Genomic DNA, 15,080 nt, shown 5'->3' on the forward strand with positions numbered 1-15,080 from the left:
AGCTAATACTAACTCGCAGACCTCCAGAGCCAGTTAAACATATATTTATGAATTTTATTGTCAGAGAATGAGAAAGACAGAAGTAATTAATTTTTAATCCCAAGATGAGACAGTCAAATAAAATTCTAGGTTGCAGAAGAGCCTGCTGCTCCTAAGGTCTCCAAGAGCACAGAACGCGTTTTGTTTGCAGTGGAAAGACACATACCAGAGCTGATGTGTTACCTGACCATTCTTCAGACCAACTAAGAGCCCTTCTCTTCCTGGAGGTCCTCCAATTACTTTAATGTAACGAATAAGAGATTCCATCAGCCATTCTCGTTCTTTAACACCACTAAATGAGAGGCACTGCAGTCTCTTCTCCTAAGGACACAGTAAGGTATAAAACACAGCCTGGAGGTGAAGACAAAAATCTGTGTCTGATATGTGATGTTTATACCTATACTAGCAGGTGTGTCTACTTCTACATTTAAAAATCATAAAGTCAAATACTCAATTTAATGGGTGAATTCTTTAACATTTTCCAATCCTATGAGCAAACAAAAACAAACACCCCAATCTTCTTCTAGTAGCTCTCTCCCACCCAAAAGAACCCCTGGATTCTGTGCTAATTTATCAAATTCACTCTGGAGCCTGCTTTACTGAACCAGAGGCTGCCCAGCAGCATGTGAGCACTGCAGGGCACAGCAGGACTGCCTTGGGAAGTGCTGCAGCAGATCCCACGGGACACTCATGTCCTGCCAGCCACTGTCTGGGACAGCTGCCTTCAACACTGAACACACCCCAGGACTACTCTAGCTTTTAAGGCACATACCTGGCATAAAATAATGTGATATGAACACACCACCAGCAGGTTACATTCAAATTTCTTAATGATCTTTTCCTTCACCCGATAGTACATATCTGCAGAGTCATCCGTGTACAACTCATAAATCAGGATTTTCTCTGGCATCTGGATGGCTAATCTGTTTTTGTAGATTGCAATTTTCTTCACAAGCTCTCTGCCTTTTATCCTAACTGGAAAGAAAAAGCACCAAAATTATAAAGTATAAGCTGACGCAAAAATAACATACAGAAATCAGAGAACTAATACACTAAAATTGAATCTCCCTAGAGCACTTCTAAAATTCAAAGCTCAGATACATTTGCTGCTCTGCATCTACGTAATCTACTATCCCTGTCACAGTTTACCACATGAACTATGAACAGCACATTCTGGAGCAGTACTTCGAATCCTTGCCATAAAAAGACAGCAGAAACGGAGAAACTAAATATGCACAAATGCTTGCGGTTACAAGTAAGGAAAATAAAAGCTGAATATAACACATAGTATTTTTATCTCATTTTCAGAGATTAGAACTTCATTTTAAGAGCCCCTGTCCCTCCCAGTCTCTTTGCCAATGCCCATATCTTTCATTAAACTTGTCAGTGCTGAGCTTGCACACTCCAAGTTTGCCCTCTCCTCATCCCAGGTGTGTTCCACGGTTTGACTGCCAAAGTGACAACAGCCTGTCAGGTACATGCAGCGTATATTCCAAGTGTCCTGATGGATATTAATTAAAACAAGCTGCATGAAGCTTTGGCCTGCTTGCAAGTGTGGAATTACCTTTTTGCTCTGTGATGAGGTGCTGGACAATAACATCGGTCATGTTGTCCCTGTAGGCGTAGCGGTCTTTATAGAGGCCGTGGACAGTGCTGAAAATCAGCTGGTAGAAGGAGATTGTTCCATCCTGACACCCTACTGCCTGAACGCAAGAAGGGAACGATTTCAGTTAATTGGTACAAGCAGGTGAGACCTGGCAGAGTGTGTGGTGTTTATATGAAGACCATGTCCTTTTCTGCATAATGAATAGACCAACACCAGCTACAGCTGACTTGTATTTAACCATGGCACAAGCGCACTGAGAATGGACTGACCTCACCACAGACCATGGAGACCACCATGCTGGGGTTGGGTTTATTGGGTTGGGGTTTTGGATAGATTTGATTAGACAAACACACAGAGGAGGTGTGTTTGTTCACTTTTAAATTTGTTTTAATTCTCTTCCCACTTGTACAGGACTCAAAAGTGCAGCATTTTAGCCTGACAGTTGCCCTGTAGGCATCTTCTTCCCATCATGGAATTAGATTTGGTCAAGCCCAGACGTTATTAGCTGATATTTTAAATTATTTTTCCCTCCTCTTTTTTAACCAAAATGCAGCAAACACCTTACCACTTGAGAGCAGGTGTTATGCTCCTTAGATCCTTCTTACAGCTCAGGTTTTACTTTTGTGGGATATATGTAATTCCAGTGGCAGTTATAGGACCTCCCTAGACACTGCTGAGGTTCTACTGCCTCAGTAGGAATGTCCAAGCAACTAAGATGAGAATGTATGATCTTTAAGTAAGAAATTCTCTGTGAAAATGTTAGAAAAATGTCCCTACTCACCACGTAGTTGGAGTCTGGTTTAACTTTGCAGGTCCACACCCAGCTGCTCTGCTCTCCCACAGTGCCCAGACGTACCCCATCCCTTGTGAAGAGAGAAACCTGTCTGTCTGAACCTCCCAGCAAGAGATACTCTCCTTTAGTAAAGTAGCTGATGCAGCATGGGTCAAAATTGAGCATTCTGTCCTTCCCAATCTACAAGGAAAAATAAACCAAAAAACCCCAATAAAAAACGTTAACAAAAGGATCATTTCATCTTTCCCGAAAACAACAAGTGTCATTGCTGACACCATTCATCTCCTCCATGCATGGACTTTCAATACCCAGAACCACTGGCTATATTAAGATTCCCAAAGATAGCTCTAAAATACATCCAAGAATCCCTCCAGTCCCAAACCATTCTGCTCAGAACACAACTACTCACAAAACCCCTTTACCCAGCTGAAAAAACCCACAAAGATGCTCTCTACAAACCAGGGAACCACGTCACAATAGTCAGCAGAGTTGTAAGGGCTTTAATGGAAGAACTGTGAGACAGCAGCTGAGCTGCTATGTGAGAATAAGAGCTGAAAGAGGAATGGTTAAAAAAAAGTAGATTCATAAAAGGCTGGGAAAACAGAAGGTGTTTAATGAAATTAATAAAGCACCTGTATACAAGTATTTTGATTGCGGGACAAAATAGAACCAAAAATACCCTGTGACTCTTGAATAAACTCTCTAAGACATACCTGCTTGCCACTCAGGTGGTAAAAGGAAAGCTTCTGACCCCAGTCTGCCACAGCTAAAATGTCATTGCGTTCATCTCTGCCAAAAGAAAAAAAAACCAAACTAGTAATTCTACAGCAATTTAATTAACAAATCTCTTAGAGCAACAGAACCAAGTCACAGAATAGCAGAATTCACTTCATGCTACTCTTTAAAAGTCACAAACTGAAAGGACAGCAGTTTGGCATTTAAACCTCTGGAAAACAGCTTGGGGACACAAAATCAAAACCAGTATCCTCTACAGGAATAACTCAAAGCTTGAGCTGGGGAACAGGGACACAACAAGAGGAAATGGCCTCAAGCTTTGCCAGGGAAGGTTTAGGCTGGGTATTGGGATAATTTCTTCCCTGAAAGTGCTGTCCATCAGGGGTGGAGGGATTTAAAAGCTGTGTGGATGTGGCACTTGGGGACAGGTGTTAGTGCTGGCTTTGGCACTGCTGTAGGAGTGGTTGGATTTGATGTCTCAAAGGGCTTTTTCAACCTAAACAATCCCATGTCTCCAATCTAAACTTGTTCCCAGGTTCTCTATTCAGTTGAGGACTGGCAGCAAAGCCAAAACCCCAATATATAATCACTTAAAGAAGGTAACACATATGGGAATTAATCTGCTCCAGCAGGGATAAAAGTCAAGCCTTTCTGCAATCAATGAGCCAAGGATTATCTATTCAGAATGAAAAAAAAAGAAGGATGAAATTATTTACCTGGAAGGATTCCAACAAATTGACCATACTGGAGAGGAAGAGCCCCCTGGCCTCTCTATTTTCACCTTCTCATCACCATTTTTGTTCCTTATGCTGACAATGCCGTTGAACATCCCCAAAGCAAGGTACTGGCCATCATTTGTCCAGCTGAGAAAACACATACACACTGAAGAGTAAACTACTACAAACAAGCAGCAGGAAGGCAGGATGGTGAATAGCACACTCACACAGGAACGGTAGATTAAAGTATATTTCTAACAGGGAGTTCTGGGAGGCGGCCAGTAATCCTATGCTTTGTTTATGCATCTAAATCCACATTTATAGCAACAGCACTCTCTACATCAAGGACATTTTATCACATATACAGAAGTAAAATAATAAATTAAAGCTTGCAATATTTGTAACATGTGCTAAGTCAGATACAGTTTGGGGATGGCAGTCTGGGAGCAGACCAAGATGCTTTAAAAGCCACATTTAGAACATGACCAGATGGAACTGTCTGGTGTAGGACAGGGGAGGCCTAGGGTCTATGCTGGTCTGTTCTTCAGTCAGATGAATGACTTCAGTTATGAATCCTTACTTCAGGTTCCCCGCAAAGATAATAACTTCTTCAACTGAAAACTCCAACAGTACAGGGAATGAACAACAAACAAACATTGCAATTATTTTTCCTGTAACTTCATTTTATTGTTGTTGCACAAGAGAGAAGAACAGATGGGACAGAACAGCTAAGACACCTGCTCAAGACCAGAATCTGTCTCTGATGCCTTCAAAGGATTTAGTTATAAACAGGACCAAGCATAACCCAACACTTTGCTACTGAAAAAGAAGGAAGGAAGGAAAAGTCTTTTTTTTTTTAAAGCTTCTATCTTGCTTGAAATGGTTTGTATTGAAACTAACTTAAATGACACAGATAACGCTTAAAACTTACCTACAGCAAGTAATCCTGCTGCTTGTTTTATGTTTAGAGACTGACTTCTGTTCTGGAGACCACAAGCCTTGATGAAAGAAAACAAAAAGCCAATGACAAGTAAGTATGTGTCAGAGTTAAGACTGAAAACTAATACTGTCAGAGAACTCAGCTGGGATTTCAGAGGCACCAAAGTCTTGCACACTGCAAGTGGACATTTAAATACATATTATTTATTATTAAATGGGAAAAAAAATCCATCTAAATAACAGAGGGTGTCTCTGCAAAAAACTCCAGTAACAGAGCAGCACATTTGATCCTGTGACTCCTCACTACTGTCCTTTCTCACTGAGTTTAAGTGGTTTAAATCAGTATCCAACGTCACTGAATGTTAGGTAGCTTTGTGTCCCATCTCTCCTGGAGTCATAGAGCTGTACCTATCTGTAGTTAGCTAAGCTATCCAGCTGTAATGGAATTCACTGTCTTGATGGAAAAGTTCAAGGGAGAAGACATACCAAAATCCCCAGACGAGCAGGATGCCAACTGATGAGTGAGAGGATTGTATGAAACGCACTGGATAGAGTCATTATGCCTAGAATGAAGTTACAATCAGATTTCAATAAATCATTCTTAAATGTCCCTTTTCTGACTTTCAGCAAGTGAGCTGAAAGCTTTAGCAGATGCCAAAATAATTGGATTGGTTTATAGTACATCAAGAAAGTCTGCTATCACTGTAAAGTAATTAAGTAATAAACCTTGTAAAAACTGTCTCCAAGTAGCAGGATTCACTGTATTTCATCAAGATTACAGCAACAGTGGTTTGAAAAATATGACTGAAGGCTGTAACCAAATCCTAAACCACGCATGCTTGTGCGGGCCCTGTGCAGCGACCAGCCAACTCCTGATAAATGTGCCCTCAGGAGAACATGAAGCTGTTGCTTCAGAGGGCTCTCGAAAACAGAGCCAAATGATTGAAATCTACCAGAAGTGACAAACCCATCTTCAATTTGATCTTTGAACCAGAATTATGGTTTATTATAAAGACTGGCATACTATGTTTAATTTTATTATGATCTATTCTGAGTTTCTAGTTCTCTGTCAGCCCTCTAAATTCACAGATTTCTCTGAATTCCCCACCTCCTTTTATGCCTTTAATTGCTTCCCTGCCTCACTGAGATACTTCAGCTGCTCTTTGCCTCCTCCCTCCCCTATCACCCATTTTCTCTGACCTTAGTGAACCTTCTCCCAAATCTAACAGCTCATGCTCTTTAATTGCAGCAGTGAATAATCAAAATCAGCTTCTGAGGCACAGAACTGAACAGCATCACTTACGTGTACTTCAGAATTCCTTCTAACTTTGAAGTCCAAATTATCACACTTTTATCAGCAGAGCCAGATGCGAAACGCTTGCCTAGGAATTAGAGATAAATTAAATCCCACACATACAAGAATCACTTTCACTCCAAATACTCAATCAAAGAGAGAGCAAGAAGCTCTTGAACTCGACAAGGCTCGAGTAATAAAGGGGCTGACACTGAGTCCCGGATGTGCTGGTGCTTCCCCAGGCACATGGAGTTCCAGTGGCTGTTCTGCACCATTTCCATGGCCCTGCTGGTAACCAGTCCTTCCAGTGCTGTCCAGCCCCAGGCTGGAGATTGATGGGAAACAAGTTAAACTGGTACAGTGTCACAGCAACTCCCACCACCCAAACAGCAGCAGCTGCAGGAAGGCCCCCAACCCACAGAGTGAGTCCCACTGAGTGAGAGTTGTAGACCATGAGAGAACTGGAAGCAGAGTGCACTGAGCAGGTAACATATGAAGGATCAGGAGATCAGGAAGCTCTGGGACAGAGGAAATACAGGAATAAAACTCAGAGGCAGATGAGCAGTAGAAACAGGAATCTCTGAGGTGAGCCTTCTCCTCACGCTGCCCATGAATATGGTGATATACTCTTTACCAGTGCTAACACTGAAGTCAAAGAGGAGGAGCAGTGGCACCACAGCTCTTGGGCACACAGGTGACCGTACAGGTACCTGTGCAGGCAGATCTGCACAGCAGATCACAGCCTCCACTGGACAGCAAACCCAGCACTTGCTAAAGAACAAACCCCAGCAGTCCCACGCTGTGACCAGAACAATGCCCACTTCCAATTTCCATGGGCAATCAACCACCAGTGGGAGAGATGCACTCTGCAAACCAGGCCAACAGTGCCCCAGGGTGCTATTTACCATCTTTGGCATAAGCCACGCAGTACACAGTGTCTTTATGTCCCTTCAAAGGCTGAATTAGGGTTCCATCAGAAGTATCATACACCTGTTCAAATGGGGAGAAAAAACCAATCCAAATATACAAACAAAAGAACTTGCACAAAAAAAACCCTTAACTGAATCAGAGAACCACATTTGGGTGGGAAGGGACTTTAAAGTTCACTCACTTCATGCCCCCATGGGGCAGTGAAACCTTCAACTAAACCAGGTTGCTGCAAGCCCCATCCAACCTGGCATAAACACCTCCAGCGTGAGGGCTGGGATATAAAATTACTGAAGGTCAGCAGATTATGCACTTCCTTTTGTGCCAGCTTTTTGGATTTCATATAGTTCATACAAGACAAAACATTTTCTAGCACAGAAACAGCTTTCTGTAACTCGATATTCTTAGAAAGAAAGAAGTCAGTACTAGAAAATAACGTGCACAAAGGACATTTTTCAACAGCTTGTTTGGCAGCTTGTTTTACATCTTATTGGCTTTTTATCTTTTATTTTTATATTTTACATCTTGCTGTTAAAACATCTCTCTACGCATTTTATGTTTAAGCATAATAAATTACTGCAAAGGAGCATCACTAAATACATGACTGCGTTAGCCCTGAAAATAACAGCTGCTGTCCTGCAGTGCTGAACTCTACAATCCATCCATCCATCCATCCATCCATCCATCCCACCTGCCCCTTCCTGCAGCTGCTACACCTGCGCCACCTGGAAGCTTCGCAGCACCTGCGAGCAGCTGGTGCTGAGCTGCTCCTGCAGCAGCCCCAGGGACCCAGAGACAGCTCGAGGGGAATGTTCCCACAGCGGTCCTGCCACCACAAGGCCAGGACGCGGGTCCGAGCCTCTGCCCTGGCCGCAGGGATTTAAGGAGACTCGCACCAGCACGGCCCCTGCGCTGCGCCAGGACTGGGGCGGGTTCATGGACCTCAAACCCGGGCACCGCACAAGAGCACGAGATGACACAAATAACTTAAATCCCATTACTTTTGGAAATAGAGCTTAAAACTTGGTAAGAAATATTTAAAAGCTTCAAAACACTTTAGAATTGGCCTGCATTAATATGTATGTTACTGTGAGGCTGCACTGACAGAGATAAGGGGATTTCAGATAGGTTATATTCATAAGTTAATGTGAAAGAAATCATGCTCATACAGCTGAAGAGGAGAGAGGACAAGGAGGTTTCCCTACCAGCAGCCTGTTTCCAGCAGCAATTATCAGCTGGGTCCCATCCGGCTTGAACGCGAGGTCGTAAATGCTGCGGGAAACAAACAAACAACAAACAAACCAAGAACCGCGTGTCAGGAGACAGAAACTGACCAGAGGTGCCGCCCGGCCAGCCCTGCAGCGGCCCAGGGAGCGTGGCTGTGACTGCCCACGAACCCCGAGCGGCAGGAGCGCCCGGGCCCGACCCGCGCTGGGAGCCCCCCGCAGCCCCGAGCAGCCGCCCGGAGCGGAACGGAACGGAACGGGCCGGCACGCCGGCTGTGCCCGGGCCGCTCACCACTGCTCGGCCCTGTCGCGCCAGGTGAGCGCGGCCCGCATGCCTCGGACCCCGCACGGCTCGGCACGGCTCGGCACCGCCCGGCACGGCTCGGCACCGCCCCGCGCCGCCCCTCACGGCCGGGCCCGCTCCGCGCCGGGCGCCGCTTCCCCGGCCCCGCCGCTGCCACGGGCAACGCGCCTGCGCCCGCGGCCCGCGGGTCCGCCACCCCGCCAGGGGGCGCTGCCAGAGCCGCGGGGCCGCTCGCGCGGGGCGGGGCGAGGCTCGGGGCGGGGCGAGGCTCGGGGCGGGGCGCGGGGCGGGGCGCGGGGCGGGGCCGTGAGGGTCACGTGAGCGGAGCGCGGGAGATGGCGGCGCCGGGAGCGGCGGGCGGGTGAGGGCGGAGCGGGCCTGGTCACCGGGGGCGTGTGGGGATCGGTCCCCACGCCCGCCCCGCTGTCCCCGGAGCTCTGCCGGCAGCGGGACCTTACCCGGGCTCTTCTTCCCCTGCAGCCCCGGGGGCGGCAGTCGAGGCGCGGCGGCGGCGGCGGAACGGCCCGGCCCCAACCCCAGCCCCGTCCCCCGCGGGTGGCAGCGGGTGAGCAGCCGCAGGCGGGCGGGCAGGACGGCCGGGAGGATCGACGTGTATTTCATAAGGTGAGGCTCGGGCTGTCAGTGAGCTCCGTGTGGCCTTGCTTGGCAGGGCCACAGAAATCTGCCCAGGCGTCGCCCTCAAAAACTGGTTTTGTCCTTCGTTTTGGGGTTGTTTTCATGTATTATTGAAGATTTATAAGGAAAGAGCGGTAGAATGAGAAAGTCATTGCTAATTTACTTTGCTTTCCTACCACAGCCCTGAAGGGAAGAAGCTGAGGTCAAAACGAGCACTTGTGGAATATTTACAGAAAACTGGGGAGACAGCACTGAAAGCAGCAGATTTTGATTTTACAGCTCCTCGAGGGAGCACACGCTCAGGATTGAAGGGATATGGCACAGGAGCTGCGAGGACTGACCTGGAAAAGGAGGATTGTCAGAGCAAAGCGCAGGAGCTCCATGCACAGAATGGTGCTGAGGTTGAAATTCAGAACATCCAGGCTGGAAGTGGACACCTGGAAGATGCTACATCTACTGTGGAAGGCACAGGTTTTGTAGTGGTAGGCACAAACCCAGAGGAGAATTTGAAAACCAGAAGAAAGAGGGCAGATGGGAGAAGCATTCAAAGTAGGAAACGTGAGAAGGGCTCAGAAAGGAGGAACCAAGGTGACGCCAAGAGCAAGGGGCAGAGAAGAGTCCCTAACACACGGGAGACCAAGTGTGCTCAGAACGAGAGGGGCCGTGGGCAGGCAGGCACGCGTGGAGCTGACAGCCAGGGAGTGGGTGAAGCAGGTGCTGACCCTGGGGCTGCAGGGACGGCTCTGGCAGCAATGTCCAGGGCACGGCTCAGGCCAGTGCCTGGCGCACAGAGGGAGCTGGCTCACCTGCCAGAGGAGGGGCCGTGCTCCAGTGACACACCTGCTGCAGGGTCTGAGGAGAAGCGCTATGGACTGGAGACAGGCCCAGTGGCAGATGCAGGGGCTATGGCCGTGCAGCCTGACTCCGAGGCGGACGCTGAGCCGTGGCACAGGACCGGCCTCGCAGCAGCCACAATGCCTCCAGGTGGGTGAGACAGCAGAGGGTGATGCCAGCCCTCACCTTCTGCCCAGGCCTCTCCTGGCTCTTGAGGCCACGTGTTCTGCTTCAGGTCAAGCTGCTCTGACATACAAATCTCATTTTTATCCAACAGCATTTAAATTAATGCAGACTTACTCAAAACTGAAACTTACTGTGCCAAGCTCTTAAGCTGTACAGTGTCAGGCAATAATCTGAGGAGATTTAAGGTACATTTGTGTTCTGTACATGAGAAGAATTCCCTCTGTTTCCATCACTGCATAGAGCAGAGGTGGTGTGTGAAACATGACAACAAAATACTTGCTGCTTTTGCTTAATGCTGAAGTTTATTTCTTTACAGAAGAGTCTGTCCCACGAACACAAGTGGAGAGAAGGAAAACGAGTCCCTATTTTTCCAGTAAATACAGCAAAGAAGGTATTGTATTTAGGGTAATACATTTTTTTATGGGGAAGGGATCGGATAGCTCAGGATCAAGTGATGATGTGGAAAATTCCTTGCAGCTTTCACTGGCTGCAGCTGTGCCAAGTGGGACAGTCCCCTGCAGCCGTGTAAAGGCCGTGTGGGAGCTGCTGTGGCTCCCTCTATGCACAGTGCCTCCACAATAATGCTTCAGAGGTCTTCTTTTTTTTTCATTAAATAGGTAAGGCCATCCTTTGCTGTCTAATAAACATTCCTGTGTTGCCCCTGTACAGCCCTCAGCCCGCCCAGAAGGAAGGCCCTCAGAAAATGGACTCCTCCACGTTCTCCTTTCAATCTTATCCAGGAAACACTCTTCCATGATCCATGGAAGCTTCTCATTGCCACGATATTTCTCAACAAAACTTCAGGTAAGCAGAGTAGCAGGAATAGGTGTAGATGTTGGGAGGTGTTAGGGGGCTGAAACAGCTGCCAGTTTTAATGGCGTTAATGAAATAATTGATTTCTTTTAACTTGTGTCACTGTGAAATAATAATCCTTAGTTGGTACCGTACCTTGCAAACGCTCACTTGAGAAAGCATATGGATAGTGCAGAAGGAGAGCCCCATCCCAGCCTCCCGCTCACGGGATTCTTTCACCAGGGAAAATGGCCATTCCAGTGCTCTGGGAGTTCCTGAGGAAGTATCCTTCTCCTGAGGTAGCCAGGGCTGCAGACTGGAAAGAAATGTCAGAGCTGCTCAAACCTCTGGGCCTCTATGAACTCAGAGCCAAAACCATCATCAGGTTCTCAGGTGGGTTTTCCTGACATCTGGAACCATCTTGGTTATGCTGGCAAAAGACAAACAGCTTTGATGCAAACGCTGCTCTGGGGATTGGGTGGGTTGGTGTCTGTTTTGTGCAGCATTTGGGATCCATTGGTGTCACACAGGCAAAGCTGCTGATCCCAGTGTGGCCTGGGAGGGAAACGCCAGGCACGGTGTGTTCTGCAGGAGACCAGAAACGGGTTGGAGTGGGAGAGACCCACGCACCTGCAGCACTGCTGCCGTGTTTGAGCACTGTCTCAGGGTGGCTCTGCTCACGGCTGCTCTGGTCACCTGCAGAAGGCCCTCCCAGCTGGGATTTTTCTGATTCTGTACTCAGAACCTGCCGAGGAGAATTTTGTTCAGATGAGAGAGATTATGATTAAAACTTCCATGGTGGTTTGTTGAAAAGCAGTTTAATGTGGTATTCACATTCTCTAAACAGAGAATGTAAACACCACAGTTTAAGATTAAACCGTGCAACAGGAAACACCTGAAACTTTTGGTTTTCATTTGAAATGTGCCGAAGTGAAGTCATGTAGCAGTGGCACAGGGTGCTCGTGTGTGTGTGCAGGTGCTGAGTGCTGTGCCCTGCCCCGCAGGTGAGTACCTGAGCAAGGCGTGGCGCTACCCGATCGAGCTGCACGGCATCGGCAAGTACGGCAACGACTCCTACAGGATCTTCTGTGTTAACGAGTGGAAGGAGGTGGGTGGTGCCCTTCGGGTCTCACTTGTGCCCACCGACCCCCTGGCACTGGAAAACCAACACTCACAATGTTGGAGCGATGAGATATTTTAAGGTGTTTTAGTAAATATTTGACATTTTCCCTGTGTCTCAGGTGCAGCCACAGGACCACAAGTTGAACGTGTACCACACATGGCTGTGGGAGAACCGGGAGAGGCTGAGCATCGACTGAGCTGAGCTGGGGCTGACCTGCCCCACCACCTCCCCTCGGGTGCCCTCACAGCTCTGGGTGTAAATATTTGTGTGATGTCATGGCTGGGGTCATTGCTGTTTTTTTAATAAACGTGTCCCTGTTTTGTAGTGCCTGTCTCTTCTTGCAGTGCAGCTCTGTGCCCGCAGCTGCCTCCCCGGGCTGGGGGCTCGCTGGGCACAGCCATCCAGTGCCCACCGTTACTTTCCCGGGCCCGGAGCAGTCGGGATCTGATCTCGGTGCTGCTGGACACGGGCTGAGGGGGAGAGCGTGTGCAGGGAGCAGCCCGGGACGAGCAGACCCCGTTCCGTGCCCGCTGCCCGGGCCTGGCCCGGCCCCCGTTGCCGCCGGAGCTAGTGGCGCCTTCCCAGTCTCATCCAGGGACGGGCCCCGTGTCGCTGCGGCAGGAGAGGGCCCGAGGCGGGTTCTGGCTCCCGGAGCCGGGGCCGCTCTCGGTCGCTCGGGCCGTGCTCCCCGTTCCGGGCCTGCGGAGCCCGAGCGGGCCCGGCTGGCTCCGCCGCGCCGCCGGGTGGCGCTCGCCCGCCCGCCCGCACTGGCGGAAGCAGCTGGCGGGCACAGCCTGCGCTGTGACGTAGACAGGTCCTGGCAGCCCCGTAGCAGGCGCGCTGTCCGTGGCGGTGAGCGGGAAGCACCGATTCTGGGCGCCCCGCCGGACTGAACCTCCCTGCCCGGTGCCACCTCGCCGCGGCGGCGGCCTGGGCTCCGCGCCGCCCCGCCGGTGCCCGGTGCCCCGTGTGCGCGGCCGCAGCGCCACACGCCCCTGCCAGGACCGCCCGCCTGTCCCATAAGCGCTTGCGCGGGGCCCCTCCCTCTCTCGCCCGGCCCGCGGTGGACGCGCCATCGGCACCGGTGAGTCCCGGCCGCGCCATCCGGGGCCATCCGGGCCCCGGCGCTTCTGGCACGGACCGGTTTCCTCCCTTTCCCTTCCCCTCCGCCGCATCTTTTCCCCGTGGCGCGGAAAGCGGCTCCCGCGGGCCGGCACCGGTCCTCTGCCTGCGGAGGATGGGCGGCGCTGGGGGCCCACCCGTGCCCCTTCCCCGGCGGCGGGGCTCGGTCACCAGCCGGGCCGGGGCCTCTGGAGCGTGGGCGGGCGGAGCCGGGGGGTCTCGGTCGCTGTTGGTCTCCGCGGCGTGCGGCGCCGGGCTCCGGGCAGGAGCATCGCAGGGCCGCGGGGATGACACCGCGGCACCTCCCAGGATCGCATCTGGAGAGCTCCCAGTGCTCTGCCAGCTTCGGAGGCGGGAGGAAGAGCCCCAGCAGATGAAGACCCATTCCCTCACCGGCCCGCCCGTGGCCCCTGGGGGAAGGCAGTCTGCGACACGCGTGGCCCGGGGAGCTGCACCGCACCTGGGGCACGCCCCGCGCTCACCCCGCTCTGTCCCGCAGCCACCATGCCTGCCCTCAGGCCTCTCGTGAAGCCCAAGATCGTCAAGAAGAGAACCAAGAAGTTCATCCGGCACCAGTCTGACCGCTATGTCAAGATCAAGGTGAGGAGTTGCTGCAGCTTCCCCAGGACAGAACTTTTGGGGTGCCTTTGGTGTAGGTGGTGAAGGAAAGCCCAGCAGGATGGTGCCAAGCTGCAGCAGCTGGGCAGGGAGTGTGGGGGCCGGTGTAGGCAGCCCTCAGGCCAGCTGTGGTCAGGGTGGTCTCGTTTTGTAACTGTTTTCTGCATTTGTGCAGCGCAACTGGCGCAAACCCAGAGGCATCGACAACAGAGTGCGCCGGCGCTTCAAGGGACAGATCCTGATGCCCAACATCGGCTATGGCAGCAATAAGAAGACAAAACACATGCTGCCCACAGGCTTCAGAAAGTTCCTGGTCCACAATGTAAAAGAGCTGGAAGTGCTGATGATGAGCAACAAGTGAGTGTGTGGGGGCTGTACTCCCGCCTGGGAGGGGTGGCATGGTCACGGGAAACGAGGAAAATCATTGCTTTGAGAGCATAGATGCCATCACTGTTCCCTCAGTGAATGGCTGCTGGAGGGTAGGGGCACAGAGGGGCCTTGGGGCTGGCAATCTCATCCCCTTGGCAAAAATACACAACGGTGGCAAGCAGGGCTGTGCCACATCACTGGTAACCACAGACAGAACTGGAGCTCTGGGTCAGACCTGGGCACAAGTCTGCTCCAGTGCTTGTTTTTGCTACAAAGTAGTAAGAACAATAATTAACAACGGCCTTTAGCTGAGTCATTCACAGGAAAAGCTGAGCTTTTCTGGAGGGGAGCTCCTGCTTGAGGCCAGTGAGGGGTGGGAGTCATGGTTCAGTGCCCGTGCAGTGATGCTCCCGAGCCCAGCTGTGCCTGAGTACTGCTGGCAGGACAGCTCCAACGCTGTCCCTTGGTGGCCTGGCTCCAGAGGGCTCTGCCTCAGCTCTGGGTGCTGCTGGAGCCAAGGCCAACGCTGTGTGTCTCCAACAGGTCGTACTGTGCAGAGATTGCCCACAACGTGTCCTCGAAGAACAGGAAGGTGATCGTGGAGAGAGCCGCACAGCTCGCCATCAAGATCACCAACCCCAACGCCAGACTGCGCAGCGAGGAGAACGAGTAGCAGCCTCTGCAGCACAGGTGTATTTAATAAAGCCTCAGTCCAACTCGGGTTCTGTTTTGCATGGGCACAGGAGGGGCAGCAGCCTGTGTTTGGCTCCAGGGCTCTGCTGTCACGGGCACTCGAGGAGCAGTGTCATGGTGGTGGTCAG

General features: G+C 50.6%; 3 protein-coding genes and 1 non-coding gene across 6 annotated transcripts in view; 3 read left to right on the top strand and 1 right to left on the bottom strand.

Moving 5' to 3' along the window:
- The window catches only part of IFT122 (intraflagellar transport 122), a 29,965-nt gene extending 21,249 nt beyond the window's left edge, over window positions 1-8,716 (bottom strand). For 2 of the 3 annotated variants that reach the window (XM_064723721.1, XM_064723720.1), the window contains exons 1-12: window positions 8,568-8,716; window positions 8,255-8,321; window positions 7,028-7,112; window positions 6,132-6,210; window positions 5,315-5,391; window positions 4,821-4,887; window positions 3,890-4,036; window positions 3,152-3,227; window positions 2,427-2,618; window positions 1,604-1,742; window positions 812-1,014; window positions 223-360 (exon numbers count right to left, since the gene is read on the bottom strand). In XM_064723721.1, coding sequence (XP_064579791.1) covers window positions 223-360; window positions 812-1,014; window positions 1,604-1,742; window positions 2,427-2,618; window positions 3,152-3,227; window positions 3,890-4,036; window positions 4,821-4,887; window positions 5,315-5,391; window positions 6,132-6,210; window positions 7,028-7,112; window positions 8,255-8,321; window positions 8,568-8,608 — 1,311 coding nt within the window. In that variant the 5' untranslated portion in view covers window positions 8,609-8,716. The remainder of the gene's footprint in view (window positions 1-222; window positions 361-811; window positions 1,015-1,603; window positions 1,743-2,426; window positions 2,619-3,151; window positions 3,228-3,889; window positions 4,037-4,820; window positions 4,888-5,314; window positions 5,392-6,131; window positions 6,211-7,027; window positions 7,113-8,254; window positions 8,322-8,567) is intronic. The other variant, XM_064723722.1, reaches the window with a different exon arrangement.
- Window positions 8,717-8,888: 172 nt separating this feature from the next.
- MBD4 (methyl-CpG binding domain 4, DNA glycosylase) lies at window positions 8,889-12,474 on the top strand. The gene is made up of 8 exons (XM_064723723.1): window positions 8,889-8,940; window positions 9,060-9,203; window positions 9,397-10,199; window positions 10,552-10,626; window positions 10,905-11,039; window positions 11,271-11,420; window positions 12,032-12,135; window positions 12,269-12,474. The coding sequence occupies exons 1-8, from the start codon at window positions 8,915-8,917 to the stop codon at window positions 12,344-12,346; spliced, it is 1,515 nt and encodes a 504-aa protein (XP_064579793.1). The 5' UTR covers window positions 8,889-8,914; the 3' UTR covers window positions 12,347-12,474.
- A 606-nt stretch (window positions 12,475-13,080) lies between these two features.
- On the top strand, window positions 13,081-14,980 carry RPL32 (ribosomal protein L32). The gene is made up of 4 exons (XM_064724512.1): window positions 13,081-13,234; window positions 13,772-13,872; window positions 14,066-14,247; window positions 14,803-14,980. The coding sequence occupies exons 2-4, from the start codon at window positions 13,777-13,779 to the stop codon at window positions 14,930-14,932; spliced, it is 408 nt and encodes a 135-aa protein (XP_064580582.1). The 5' UTR covers window positions 13,081-13,234; window positions 13,772-13,776; the 3' UTR covers window positions 14,933-14,980.
- On the top strand, window positions 13,572-13,708 carry LOC135453465 (small nucleolar RNA SNORA7). Its single transcript, XR_010441863.1, has one exon. It is a non-coding gene; the product is annotated as a small nucleolar RNA SNORA7 (small nucleolar RNA).
- Window positions 14,981-15,080: the final 100 nt, after the last annotated feature.

Source organism: Zonotrichia leucophrys, chromosome 12 (assembly GCF_028769735.1).
Source record: "Zonotrichia leucophrys gambelii isolate GWCS_2022_RI chromosome 12, RI_Zleu_2.0, whole genome shotgun sequence".
Taxonomy (NCBI): Eukaryota; Metazoa; Chordata; class Aves; order Passeriformes; family Passerellidae; genus Zonotrichia; species Zonotrichia leucophrys.

What these genes read in the sequence shown, in the direction of transcription:
- RPL32 (XM_064724512.1), top strand. Translation starts at nt 13,777, where the DNA reads ATGCCTGCCCTCAGGCCTCTCGTGAAGCCCAAGATCGTCAAGAAGAGA. An exon ending in ACCGCTATGTCAAGATCAAG is followed by an intron (nt 13,873 to 14,065) that starts GTGAGGAGTTGC and finishes GCATTTGTGCAG; the next exon opens with CGCAACTGGCGCAAACCCAG. An exon ending in GTGCTGATGATGAGCAACAA is followed by an intron (nt 14,248 to 14,802) that starts GTGAGTGTGTGG and finishes TGTCTCCAACAG; the next exon opens with GTCGTACTGTGCAGAGATTG.
- MBD4 (XM_064723723.1), top strand. Translation starts at nt 8,915, where the DNA reads ATGGCGGCGCCGGGAGCGGCGGGCGG. An exon ending in ATCGACGTGTATTTCATAAG is followed by an intron (nt 9,204 to 9,396) that starts GTGAGGCTCGGG and finishes TTCCTACCACAG; the next exon opens with CCCTGAAGGGAAGAAGCTGA. An exon ending in AGCAGCCACAATGCCTCCAG is followed by an intron (nt 10,200 to 10,551) that starts GTGGGTGAGACA and finishes ATTTCTTTACAG; the next exon opens with AAGAGTCTGTCCCACGAACA.